General features: G+C 40.8%; 1 protein-coding gene across 1 annotated transcript; it reads left to right on the top strand.

The window, feature by feature from the left end:
- The first annotated feature begins 12,411 nt into the window (after window positions 1-12,411).
- LOC130872107 (resistin-like beta) lies at window positions 12,412-13,942 on the top strand. Its single transcript, XM_057765922.1, has 3 exons — window positions 12,412-12,538; window positions 13,208-13,270; window positions 13,815-13,942. The coding sequence occupies exons 1-3, from the start codon at window positions 12,412-12,414 to the stop codon at window positions 13,940-13,942; spliced, it is 318 nt and encodes a 105-aa protein (XP_057621905.1).
- The last annotated feature ends 610 nt before the right edge of the window (window positions 13,943-14,552 follow it).

Here is a 14,552-nt window from a genome sequence, read left to right as displayed (position 1 = left end):
TGCCACGTGGATGTGGCTTACCAGTAAGTTTCTGGCTGGCAGCTCATGTCTTTTCCCTCTGACAGCTCCATGGCATCTCTAAACTCCACCTTCTTGCTCCCAGCATCAGTTTAGTTTTCCCTGCCTAGCTCTCCTCTTTTATCCTATCACAGACCAAGACAGTTTCTTTATTAACCAATGGTATTCACAGCATACAGAGGGGAATCCCACATCAGGAGGGTAGGGTAAGGGAGGGAATATGGGGAGATGGGGAGAAACAACTAACATTAAAGGTCATTTGAAAAACAATTTTTAGATGTTTATTTTTAAAGATCTGTTTATTTTTATGTGTGTAACTGTTTTGCCTGCTTGTGTATAAGTTTACTGAGAAATGTACCTGATGCCCGTGTTTTAATTGGTATGTTTTTGTTGGTCAATTGAAATAGTTTAAGAATATGCTTCGCATTGCCAGGGTTACAGGGACACATACTAATGTCAGACATGTGACAAATTCTCTGTCGCTCTTCTACTCTATTTGGCTTGTGAACCCCTAAGATACGGAGTAGGAAAGCATGTATATTAGGTTCAAACAGAGGGTTTTAGAAGGATTTTTGTTTTAAATTTTCCAAAACCTGCACCAAAAGTCTTTTCAGTTAAGAAATGGACTCATCTATCTCAGGATAGAAGTACACATTCTAGTAAAGAGTTAATGAACATTTGGCCCTCCCGATATTTCTTTTTTTTTCTTACGTTATTAATTTTATTCAAAAATTAAAAATGTATTCGAAAGGCCACAAAGGAATTTTTCACTCTAAGCTATTAAGAGGTTCTGGCTGAAAAGATTCAGCCAAGCTTTTCTGTAAATGAGCAGGATAACACTTTTATTTTTGTCAGTCTGAGTTGTTTCTTTGCCCTACACAGCTTTAAAACCTCATTGTGATTCATTTCAACTTTCAAAATGCAAGGTGAACATGTTTGGTAGTGATATGTACTGAAATGACATTTTGTTGACAGTGAGCAACTAGTTATAAAGCATGCTTAGAAACCAGAGGCAGAAGCTAATTTGGTCCTCACATGATGTCCATAGCTAGAATGCTGGAGGCCTCCCGATATTTCATGTGAGGAATTTCCTTGTTGTGAGGCTTCTAGGCATTGCATAATATTTCCCACTGTTCAGGTCCTAGATTCACTGGCAGATAATTATTATCCTGTTCTTGCTAGGTACAACAACCAAAAATTCCCCAGAAATTTCCAAATTTTCTGGCTAGGAATCACCATTGGAAAGTACAAAGAAGATAGACCATGCTATTCGAGAAACCCAAAAGGTGGCTTGCCTGTTTGCTCACTTTCCCTCTCTCTTACTGGAAGATTCATCCATCCTGTTGCCTAGGCATTCCTTCTCTGGTTTTAGAACTTACTTATTCAAGAATCCAACATACACTGAAGATGGGCAACTCTCTGGGACCTCTCTGAGACGCTAGCATTCAGTTTAGGACTGATGAGATGTCCCGTTCTGTGGACTGGGCAACTACCAGATCCTTAGCTTTCCCACTGGAGACAGTCATTGTTAGACTACTTGGACCACAGCCTGTAAGCCGCTCTGATCACACACACGCACACACACACACACACACACACACACACACACACACGTCTTAGTCACCGTTCTATGGCTGTGAAGAGATACCATGACTTAAAAGGATACTCTTTTAAGACGAAGCATTAATTAGGGGCTTGCTTGCTTACAGTTTCAGAGGGTTAGTCCATTATCATCATGGCAGGGGGTAAGGTAGCAGCACACCAGGCAAGCATAGTATGACAGGGAGCAAGATAGCACACAAGGCAAGCATAGTGCTGAAAAAGTAGCTGAGAGCTAATCCTGATCCTCAGGCAAAGAGGGAGTAAAAGAAAAAAGGAGAAAAAGAGAAGGTTGGGCCTGGCATAGGCTTTAGAAATCCCAAAGCTCACCTGCGGCAATATATCTGCTCCAACAAAGCCACACTAACTGGCACTAAGCATACAAATGTTTGAGCTTATGGGGGACATTCTCATTTAAACCACACACACACACACACACACACACACACACACACACACACACTAGTTCTGTTCCTCTAGTGAATTCTGACTAATACAATTGCTAAGAAATCTCCTCCCCACTTTTCTCTATTTTTGTTTGGCAAGATTATTTATAGGGTAGCTCCAGAAGTGCCTTAGATGTGATTGCAATCTGATAGAGTATAACTATAAGCAGGAGCCACTAGGCTTACATGAAAGTTTAGGACAGTGTCTTAGCAGAGGTTAGGGTAAAATTTTTAGAAACCTGTCAGTTTCTAAGTGGAGGAAGGCCGTATGTTAATTGTTGGAATTCTTTTTTAAAAATATACTTATTTAGCATGTATATGTGTATATGCCCACACATGTTACTCATGGTGCCTGTATGAAAGTCAAAGGACTGCTTATGGGAATCATTTCTCTTCTTCTTCCATGTGGGTTCTAGGAATGTAGCTCAGGTCATCTGGCTTGGCAGCAACCACCTTTACCCCCTTTACCCACTGAATTGTCTTCTGGTCAATGTTGGAATTCAGCATCTCAGCTTATTGGTGAGCTTTCCGCCAGTCTCTGGGATGATGCTCCTTTCCCTTCATGTCTCCACAGTTTTTCTTTCCTATCTTGCCTTGTTTATGCACTCTGTATAAGCCCTCTTGCAGTCTTTAGACTGCCTAGGAACACCTTGCATAGGGTCTGGCTCTGCAAGCCCTTCAGCCTGTAAGCCCACGGTGGATGCTATAATCATATTTCAGTGTCTGAGTGAGCCTATCCCTCTATCCCTCTGGTCTGTGTACTTCACAAGTGTTTCTTGAACTTTCTCCCCAAGTAATACAAGTAGGCTGAGACATACATGAGAGGATTTTTCTTCTGTATTTGCCATGAGAATGTGATATGGGTCCCAAAGTTAAAACTCAAGCAAATGTGCCTCAAGGAGTTTTTAAAATCTCAGCACAGTCTGCAACCTCTCACAATTCATCAAAAATATCCCTTTAGTATTCTACCTATTATTAGCTTCTGCCTCAAGTTAACTGATCCACATTCTCTACATAGTTTCCCCAACATCTGTGTCTTTAAATTTTCAGTATTAACTATGGTCTAACTATATTATACAGAGGCAGGATTAAATCGTGTGTCCTGCCCTGCCAGGGATGCAGATTATCCTCTTGTCCAGGATACCAAGGCTATGTATCCTGAGCCTAAACCATTTAGTAGCCATCTTGGTTTAAACCCCATCAGAGGTATGTACATTTAGGACAACAAGCTATGGGCAGGGATGGTCCTATCTGTGGTTTTATGAAGATTTGGATGGGTCATTGTGGAGAATAAGTGGCTGGCATATTCACCAACCTCTTCAGTTTTCAGGTTGTTGATTCATCCAGTGGCCATAGACCTGTGGTCGATCTAAGGAAAGATACTGAGTTTTCAGTTTTCTTTTTCAGTTTGTTTTTGTTATTGTTCTGAAGGGAGAGACTGCTAAGATTTGTATCGTTTTTGTTTTACATTTAAACGAATAAGGAAATATGCAGACATTTAAATGTACACAAAAATTACATGGTAGTAACTTCTGAATGCACTGTTTTTTTGAGATAACACAACCTATTTTTTTTTAACATATCTAAGCTACCACTCCCATCCTTTCTCTGACTTCATTTCCCTAGTTTAACCCAGTCAGTCTTCCCCCAAATAAAAAAAGGAACACAGAACTATCTAAAGAAATCAAAAACCAAGTGGCCAGGTACCAGTGTCTAGAACCCTTGCCTCATCCACGTCCTGATCGAGAGGTACTCTGAGATTAGTTGCGAATGAGGCTGACCCAGTGCCTCAGCTAGTCACAATCTAGGTCAAGACAATGGAGGTCACTACACAGGAGGGAGCAGAAGGCAGGCCCTGCAAGGACCTGTTCTCTTCTCTCCACCACCACAAACTTTAATTTAAACCTTTATTATCATCTTCTGAATTTTATATCCCAACAACATACATTGCAGTCCTAATCCTTGGTACCTGTGAATGTGTCCTTACATGGAAACAGGGTATTTTGAGACACTGTTGTAGTGGGAGCCGCGGGCCTCTTCCCACAGCCCGGCTCCCGCATGGTTAGCTTTATACCCGAAATAACAACACAAGCATTGTATTCTTTTAAACACATGCTCTCCTCTCCAGAGCAGACACGATGAAGCTCTGACCCAGGATGGATGTAGGCTAGAATCTTCCCGGTAAGCGCACCTTGGGGTGCTACATACATGAACAGAAATGGGCCAAGCAGTGTTTAAAAGAATACAATGCTTGTGTTGTTATTTCGGGTATAAAGCTAACCATGCGGGAGCCGGGCTGTGGGAAGAGGCCCGCGGCTCCCACTACAGATGGCGCCCAGACATTGGGGCACTGAATCTACTGAAAGCCTGAGAAAGCAGTGTTTAAAAGAATAGAGTTTGTGTGTCTTTATTTTGGGGCATAAGCTAGCCAGGCAACCATGAGCCGGGCTGTGGGAAGAGGCCCGCAGCTCCCTACTACACACTGTTAAGTTGAAGTCATATCCGAGTAGGGATGTTCTTCTCCTACATTCGTATAAGCAGAGACCCAGACATGCTGTGTATTCAGTAGTAGTTGGAATGAAGCGGCTACAAGCCAGAGCCTAAGGTTGCTGGCCAGTATCAGAATCTAGACAAGGCAAGGAAAGATGCAGGAACTGTCAGAGAAAGTCTGGTCCTGCAGACACTTGGGATTAGGGCTTCTAGCCTCTATAGCTGAGATAATACACACAATAAATTTCTTTTGTTTTGAGTTAATATGTCACAGAAACCCCAAGAAATGAATGAAGCTATGTAACACTGTGCCTTAGGAAGTTATCTTTCTGCTTGTGTTTGTGAAGTCTGCCCAGTTATCAGTAGACCGGATCACTCATGCCAAAGCAAATCCTCACTCCACCTTGCTGTTTGATTTAAGAGCATTTAGACAATGATAATACTAATAACAGCAACAGGGCTGGAGGAATTACTTAGAGATTATTAGCACTGCCTGCTCTTCTAAAGGACCCATGTTCAAATATAAAAGGGAACATGTGATGCTCATGTGGTAATAATGGGTAATAATTAAAGAAAAGTAAATATATACTTAATTTTTTCTCACTTCATTTATTGACCTTTATAACTTTATTATATGAATAATGCATTATCAAAAAATGCAAAACCATGTATTATTTTCTAAAAATATACCCTTTATTCTCGTCTAGTCATGGTACTTCTGCTAAAGATAAAAGCAGTTGGCAGTGTATATGTGGCAGATTGACTTTTTTCACTGAGGAATATTTTTGTCATTTCTCTCAAGGATCAGAGGTGAGAACAGTAGGATTATATATTTTGGCATAAGCAGTATCAGAGATAAAAGGCAGTTTTGTGTTAAGCTATATGGCAAGACTTATAGTAAAGAACATTTGCAGTATCTGTCACTAGACACGTGTTTTCACTTAATTCCCCCAAATAAATTAAGTCATTTTTATTACTTCTTTTACTATTTGAGGTTATAATATAATTAAATATTTTCTCCCATTCCTTTCCTTCCTCCAAACCCTTCCATATATCCCTCCATTCTCTCCTTTGAATCCATGGTCTCTTTTTCACTAATTGATGTTATATATCTGAGTGTGTGTGTGTGTATATATATATATATACATATATATATATATATATATATATATATATATTTCTAAATGCATAAGTACAACCTGCCGAGTCTGTATAATGTTACTTATATGTATGTTTTCAGAACTGACCATTTGCTATTGGATAACCAATTAGTATGGTCTTTACTGGGGAAGGCTATTCTCCCACTCCTAGAATTCCTTAGTGGCCTGTAGATCTTTGTATAGCGTTGAGGCCCCGTGGTCCTTTCTCAATCGACTTTCGAACTTGAATGTCACACCATGACAGAGATCATAACCCAGAAGTGATCTATGGGATTGCAGAGGAAATTTCCTCTTGGAGCATAAAGGTCCTTTAAACACAGTGCTCCTTCAGTAATGTGGCAGGATGCAAGATCAACTCCAAAAAATCAGTTGCCTTCCTATACACAAAGGATAAGGAAGCAGAGAGGGAAATCAGAGAAGCATCACCTTTCATGATAGCCACAAATAGCATAAAATATCTTGGGGTAACTCTGACCAAGGAAGTGAAAGATCTATTTGGCAAGAACTTTAAGTCTTTGAAGAAAGAAATTGAAGAGGACACCAGAAAATGGAAGGATCTCCCTTGCTCTTGGATTGGGAGGATCAACATAGTAAAAATGGCAATTCTACCAAAAGCAATCTATAGATTCAACGCAATCCCCATCAAAATCCCAGCAAAATTCTTCACAGATCTGGAGAAGACAATAATCAACTTTATATGGAAAAACAAAAAACCCAGGATAGCCAAAACAATCTTATACAATAAAGGACTGTCTGGAGGCATTACCATCCCTGACTTCAAACTCTATTACAGAGCTACAGTATTGAAAACAGCTTGGTACTGGCATAAAAACAGAGAAGTCGACCAATGGAATTGAATAGAAGACCCTGACTTTAGCCCACAAACCTATGAACACCTGATTTTCGATAAAGGAGCTAAAAGTATACAATGGAAAAAAGAGAGCATCTTCAACAAATTGTGCTGGCAAAACTGGATGTCAATCTGTAGAAGAATGAAAATAGATCCATATCTATCACCATGCACAAAACTCAAGTCCAAATGGATTAAAGACCTCAATATCAGTCCAAACACACTGAACCTGATAGAAGAGAAAGTGGGAAGTACTCTACAACACATGGGCACAGAGAACACTTCCTATGTATAACCCCAGCAGCACAAACACTAAGGACATCATTGAATAAATGGGACCTCCTGAGACTGAGAAGCTTCTGTAAAGCAAAGGACACTGTCACTAAGACAGAAAGGCAACCCACTGACTGGGAGAAGATCTTCACCAACCCCGCAACTGACAAAGGTCTGATATCCAAAATATATAAAGAACTCAAGAAATTAGACCGTAAAAGGTTAATCAATCCAATTATAAAATGGGGCACTGAGCTGAACAGAGACTTTTCAACAGAAGAAGTTCAAATGGCCAAAAGACACTTAAGATCGTGCTCAACTTCCTTAGCAATCAGGGAAATGCAAATCAAGACAACATTAAGATACCATCTTACACCTGTCAGAATGGCTAAAATCAAAAACACCAGGGATAGCCTCTGCTGGAGAGGTTGTGGAGAAAGGGGCACACTCATCCATTGCTGGTGGGAATGCAAACTTGTGCAACCACTTTGGAAAGCAGTGTGGCGGTTTCTCAGGAAAGTCGGGTTCAACCTACCTCTCGACCCAGCAATACCACTATTGGGAATATACCCAAGAGATGCCCTAACATACAACAAAAGTATATGCTCAACTATGTTCATAGCAGCATTGTTTGTAATAGCCAGAACCTGGGAACAACCTAGATGCCCTTCAATGGAAGAATGGATGAAGAAAGTATGGAATATATACATATTAGAGTACTACTCAGCAGTAAAAAACAATGACTTCTTGAATTTTGCATACAAATGGACGGAAATTGAAAACACTATCCTGAGTGAGGTAAGCCAGACCCAAAAAGAGGAACATGGGATGTACTCACTCATATTTGGTTTCTAGCCATAAATAAAGGACATTGAGACTATAATTCGTGATTCTAGAGAAGCTAAATAAGAAGATGAACCCAAAGAAAAACATATAAGCATCCTCCTGAATATTAACCTTCATCAGGCAATGAAAGAAGACAGAGACAGAGACCAACATTGGAGCACTGGACTGAAGTCTCACGATCCAAAGGAGGAGCAGAAGGAGAGAAAGCACGAGCAAGGAACTCAGGACAGCGAGGGGTGCACCCACACACTGAGGCAATGGGGATGTTCTATCGGGAACTCACCAAGGCTGGCCAGGGTCTGAAAAAGCATGGGACAAAACCGGTCTCGCTGAACATAACGGACAATGAGGACTACTGAGAACTGAAGAACAATGGCAATGGGTTCTTGATCCTATTGCACGTAATGGCTTTGTGGGAGCCTAGGTAGTTTGGATGCTAACCTTAATAGACCTGGATGGAGGTGGGTGGTCCTTGGACCTCCCACAGGGCAGGGAAAGCTGCTTGCTCTTTGGGCTGAGGAGGGAGGAAGACTTGATTGGGGGAGGGGGGGAATGGGAGGTGGTGGCGGGGAAGAGGCAGAAATCTTTAATAATTAAATAAATTAATTAATAAAAAAATTTAAAATATATTATAAAATTTATATTTTATTTATTATAGGCTAAAATATATAACATGTATTTAATAAGGGTATCCTTATCAAGAACCTTTCAAATTATAGTTGCTCTAATTTGATGGTCAGAATCATAAAAGAATTCCAAACTCAGTTACATGTCTTACAAGTATCAGTATTCAACTAAGGGCACATAATATGTTAAATTGTGTGTGTGTGTGTGTGTGTGTGTCTGTGTGTCTGTCTGTGTGTGTGCATGTGTGTAATAATTTAAAAAGAAGAGGTCGTGGAGGTCATGAATTTGAGAGAGAGTTGTAAGGAGATGAACACGGGAAAAGGAGTTAGAAGGTAAGAGACAGGGATAGAAATGATGTAAATGTAATACCCTAACATGAAATCCCAAGGAAAACAAACAACAAAAACAAAAGTGAGTCAAAATTAAATTTTCTTTCTGGAAGTTTGTTTTTCCTGGCTTCTTTTGATGTCAGTGGAAATGTAATACAGAGATCTATTGATTACCCCACTGGATTAGTTAACTTCAATACTAGTGACAAAATTGCTGATGTAAGTGACTAAAGAAATGAAATATTCACTTGGTTTGCAGTTCGTGATGTGGCGACATGGTTGCAGGGCTGTGAGGAAGCTTCTACACTACATCCATGAGCTGTAAGGAAGCAGAGTGCGAAAAGTATTGTTTGCCCTTTGTATTCTGTCCAAAAACCCAGCTCATGAAATGGCTCCACTGAGTCTTAGAATGGATTTTCCCACCTCAACTAATTAATAATAAAAATCTCCCTCCATAATATTAGTGTCGATGGTAAGTCTAAATCCTGGCCTCAGTGTGTCTCTGGAACATAAGACCTTCTCAGTCTTACTTCTTTCATGCCTGTAAAACCAGTACCACACGGACCACACACCCACATTTGTCTACCACACGGAGAGGAAGATTGGCACACCTAGACCACATTTGCATCAACTTCTATGTGATGACTATGAGGAAACATTTCCCTACGATGCTGTTTTTCAGCAGGGAACCTCTTCAGTGGCACTCACAGTTTAGGGGCTCTCCTTTCAAATGAATTTGAATCTTTACAAGATGGAGCCTTCAATGGGTGGGATCTTGCCTTTGGGGGACTTTTCCTATTGTCTGAGTGAAGAGTTTTGGATTCTTGAACAGTTAGAGCTACTTTCCAACCTGCCTTGACTGTAATTTTGTTTTATTTATTCGTTTTTAAGATAATTTTTTTATCAATTCTTTGGGAATTTCATATTATGCACCTAAGCCCGACTCATTTTCCAGTCCCTCAGTATCTGCCCTTCACTCTTGTAGCATCCCCCTCTCAAATAAAAGTTTAAAAAAATACAAAAATAAAAATACTAAAAGAAAGTAACAAACAAACAAAAAACAGAAACAAAACATAGAGCTCCCAGCAGCAAAATCACTTCACTTCTCTGTCTTTTCCACCATTTCTTCACCTCTTCTTTGCCTTAGTGCCACTAGGAGCAGTAGGGTGTCACACAGTGGATTCTTTTGTTCGAACAGCTTTGCTTGCAATGCTCATGGTGTAACAAGTTGAAGACCTCTGTCTTCCAGTACACCATCAATACTGGACCATCACTGAAACTCTTCTCACATACCCTGCTATTGCCCCAAGTCATGGAGATCTTGTGGCTATGGTTCCACAGAACCAGTTAAGTGCTCCAGCAGGTCATACACATACAGGGTGAATGTTGAGGTATATCAACTGAATGCCCAGGATATGAGCCTTCGTGAAAACTGTGTTGGTCTCTGGGACACTGTGACTACCCCTCTCAGGTGAGAGCCAGAGCCAGAGCCAGCTCCCCCATGCCCATGGTGAGGGGTGGGGGCCAGTTCTCTTTTAGGGGCGAAGCCAGCTCTCCCAGAGCCAGTGCGGGGTAGGGTCAGCTCAAAACACGTGGTTTACATTTGTCTCTGTGGTGACATTGGCAACAGACAGAGACCTCAACTGCTGCAGGAACATGGACCCAGACATGGCCCTCAGCAGCAGTCTGGGCCCAGATGTCAACATGGCCCCAGGTAGCAAGCAGACCAGACACAATAGCCCATTCCCACCACAGGCATCTCTTCAGGTCCACCTCTCTGCACAGCACATAACCCATTCTGCCTCTCCCTCTCCTACTTCCCCACAATATATTCACTCACTATAATGGCACCTGAGCACCTAGGGTCGAGGTGTTTCAAGGACATGGTTGTCTTGTACCCATCTAGGCCAACTGGAACCAGGTGTCCTCTTCCTTCCTGGGCCTTGTCTGTAATTTTAAACCACTCACACTCTGCATGTTTTTACTTTCTTTCGACGTCATAATTTGCTCTCACACTGCAGAGCTGGAGACTAGTAAGCAGTAGCCATACCACCCTCAGAATGGAATCCTAATTTTATATTTCGACTACTAAACAAATTAGTACATTACTTTTTGATTAGACCATACTAAAGTTCTCAGGGCACAGGCAAATGCAGCCTTGCTCTTTCTTGAAGTCTAACACTGATTGCCTCCAGCCCAGTTCCCAGGGTAGTACTTTCTACCCTCTGTAACATGAGAGAGGTGATGAATGTTTATGTTTCCCTTGAAATTCTTGTCTTCTAAGCTCCCTCAAGAATAGCCCAATAATGCTCTATGCACAGCAATATGGAATTATTCTAGCCGCAAGTTCCAATCTGTTTCACAGTCCTTCTGCAAACTAGTTCCAAAGGCTTACAAAACATGGTCAAGTTTATTCAGCTACAAACCTACTTCAGGACCCAGTATTGTGTATTAGACACTTTTCTCAAAAGCACCTCAAGGTAAAAAAGATTTATTTTGGCTAATAAAAAGTTGAGGTCCATTATGGCAACCAATATTTCTCGGCAAGCATATGAAGCACCTGCTCATATTGTATCTGCAGACAGAGGATAGGAAGATTCAAGTACAGGTGCCCAGTTATACTTCTCTTTTTTGTTCAGTCTGAGATCAGAGCCCACAGAATAGGGCCATGTACATTGATGGTGTGTCATTTTACTCCAACTAACCTAATGTAGAACATGTTTCACAAACATGTACAAAGGTTTATTTCTACAGTGGTTCTAAATCCCACCAAGTTGAGACTATTGAACATTACACCAGACATATGTGGTATAACGGGGAAGTAATATGATCCAGAACTTGACAGAAAAATAGTAAGTTTCCAAAGTGAGAAAAAGGCAAAACCTCCAAAGACAGTGGGGTGTTCTCAATCTTTCATTTTTGCTCAGTCTGGATTTAGAAAGTGTTAATTGTTACTTGTGGCTATGAGAAGGGCACTATCAAAAGATAAACCAAGAATGGTGGAAAAAAAATCCAAAAAGATTAGCCTCATTATAGACTCTGAAAGGACTCTGGAAAAGCCAGTACACCATACCTTTCTTTCTGTATTTCTATGTGAGGGAATGTGAGATTATTTACTACTTTTACATAGATGGCATTAGCTTTCAAACATAAAAGGTGTCCGCAAAAGTGTTAAGTAAAGCTTTCACTCAGAAGACCATAAAGCACCTACTTCCTGATGAAAGATCAACCAAGAGGACTCTATTAAGGGATAGACAACTGAAGGTGTAGGTGTTGTCCTTATCAGGTGACCAAGAAGGGAGTGGAGTTAACAAGCAGGCAGAATGACCTCCCTTGGCAGAGAACTAGCTAAGGCAGCTGTTGCTTATCAAGAACACACAAAAGTTTATTATGGTGGTGTGTTACATCCCACTAACAAGACACCAAGGCATTTTGATGTGTGTACACACACATACACACACACACACACACACACATATATGTGTATATATATATATACAACAGGTGTCCAGGTCTACAGTTCCACAGGAGGATAGGATCTCTCCCAGACAAAACCTATCCTGAACATTCTGGTGAGTGAATCTGCTTTTGGTAATCCTACCTGCTACTTCAAAAATTTATAAGAACCACATTATGGATATTGATGTTCATCCCTATTTACTCCCTTGGCATTAGACATTGTCCTCTCTCTTCATTCATGGCCACACCAGAGCTCAGAGATTCACCTTCTTTCCATTTTCCTTCCAGCTCCAGAAGGCTGACTCTCTACAAACATGAAGTCTACAATATGGTTCCTTCTTATCTTCATCTCTCTTCTCCAACTGATGATCCCAGTGAACACTCAGGCCTCCAAAGACTCTTCGGTGAATAAAAAGATCCAGGAAGCTCTCAATAGTAGAAGTCACCATTCGGGTAAGAAAAATTTGAGCTTAATCCTTACTTATGCAATCGAAACCTTTGCTTCATCTCTATCTCAAAGGAAGACCCCAGCCTCTGATTAAGTCCACTTTAGCCCTACTTTCTCATCAGGGATTCCTTTATCCTCCTACTCCTTCCTGAGCTTTTGATCGAAACATTGATGAGGAATAAGAAGGGTAATAGCTGTAATGTAAGAATACACTGTGAATCAAGGATATTTCACAGACTCGGGGTTGTTCATTTAACTTTTACAGCCAATTTATAAGCTAAGAGTAACTATTACTTTCACTTCATTAACTAAGAAATGAAATGTGGGGTCTAGAGAGATGACAAGGTGGTTAGGAGGACCCGGGTTGATTCCTAGCACCCACCCACATGGTGACTCACAAACATTTGTAACTCTTGCCCCAGAGGATCTGACTGAGGCATGCATTTGATGCACAAACAAACATGTGGGCAAAACACCCATTCACATAAAATGGTTTTAAAAAATAAATTAAACCTCAAAATTTAGTGAGTAACCTGACTTTAGGGGGTGAATGGATGGGAAGCAACTTTAAGACCAAAGAAACCTTTCAAGGTGGATGTGAGAAATCAAGAACACAAGCAATGCCCTTTGTTCCCTACTACTCAGAGCATCCTCTCTTCCAGAGCCTAAGAAGCTCTCTTGCATTAGTGTCCAAACATCAGGCAGATGGGCCTCCTGTCCTGCTGGTGAGTAACTCCACAATAAGAATTTTTGAGCAATATGTCCTATGTTCTTCTCCATAAATCTTCTAATATCAAATTATTAAATTAAATTTGTACTACCATGGAGGTGAGCCACAGTCCCCAGTACCCATCCCTTACTGATTTTCAGTGCCTTTAAGATGCTACTGAGAGAAATTGAGTTTCTGTTCTTCCTTTCATTTCTTTCTGTTGTACTCTCAGATGCCAGCCAGTATCATCCTTTGTCTAGTAGTGGATATGCTCCTTATTTCTATCCCAATCTATTCCCTTGCATTGCTAGGCAGGGAGCCAACGCAGAGGTTAATTTATCAATTGAACGACCTTGAATCTCCAAAATGTTTTGTTTAAGTGATTTTTTTTTTTGCTTAAGAACTTTAAGTGACATTTTTCCTGAAGATACTTTCCAAAATTGAATTAGTTTTACGTAAGCTTAGATGTCCCCATGACCTTTCAAAGGAGAACAGTTGGGGACTTACTATTTCGTTACAATACAAGGGCACTGATTTCTGTGTCTCACATGACCATGCAGGTATGGCTGTCACTGGTTGTGCATGTGGCAATGGTTGTGGATCGTGGGATGTCCAGAATGGAATTACTTGCCACTGTCAGTGCGCAGGCATGGACTGGACCACTGCCCGCTGCTGCCAACTGGTTTGAGAATGAGGAGGCTGAGAACCCAACTGTGAAATGAGGACCATGATGAAACCATGGTCTCCACCAGAAAACCTGATTCACTGTGTCCATAATAAAGTTATGTTACCCAATATTTCTTTCTGGGTAACATAGACACATCTGTTCCTGCGTGTGTTCGTGTTTAATGCTACTACTTCTAGCCTGGGCACCTGTTGACAGAAAATATTTTGATAATTCAGTGATTTCACCTCAATATAGCATGTAAGATGGGTAGTGAAGAGATATGGAAGGAATAAGAAAATGGACTGACCCTCTGGTTCTCCTACTACCTTATGATTTAACAAAAAAATACTGCATGAATTGTTGGCCTGAAAAAAACAAACTGCCATGCTTTTATGGAGCTCCTCAACTGGATCAGTAAATTCCAAGCCGTGTTCAGGAAGACTCTGAAAGTTGCAGGCAGTTCTAACTTCTCAGTATGTTTGTGCAAACTTTCCAACTTAAATGCCTGAGTTGACTTTCATCAAGGTAACCTTTTTCCCACTGTCTTTCTTCCAAAAAGCCATAGGATACCACAGCCCTCACCTGTCATGGAGTCTTGATACAATGCATCTCCCTGTGTAGAAAAATTTAC

The sequence above is a fragment of the Chionomys nivalis genome, chromosome 3 (assembly GCF_950005125.1).
Source record: "Chionomys nivalis chromosome 3, mChiNiv1.1, whole genome shotgun sequence".
NCBI classification, from domain to species: Eukaryota; Metazoa; Chordata; class Mammalia; order Rodentia; family Cricetidae; genus Chionomys; species Chionomys nivalis.
The sequence above is the reverse complement of the archived record's forward strand: the minus strand, read 5'-3'. Positions and strand labels throughout refer to the sequence as shown.

What these genes read in the sequence shown, in the direction of transcription:
- LOC130872107 (XM_057765922.1), top strand. Translation starts at nt 12,412, where the DNA reads ATGAAGTCTACAATATGGTTCCTTCTTATCTTCATCTCTCTTCTCCAA. An exon ending in GGAAGCTCTCAATAGTAGAA is followed by an intron (nt 12,539 to 13,207) that starts GTCACCATTCGG and finishes CCTCTCTTCCAG; the next exon opens with AGCCTAAGAAGCTCTCTTGC. An exon ending in ATGGGCCTCCTGTCCTGCTG is followed by an intron (nt 13,271 to 13,814) that starts GTGAGTAACTCC and finishes ATGACCATGCAG; the next exon opens with GTATGGCTGTCACTGGTTGT.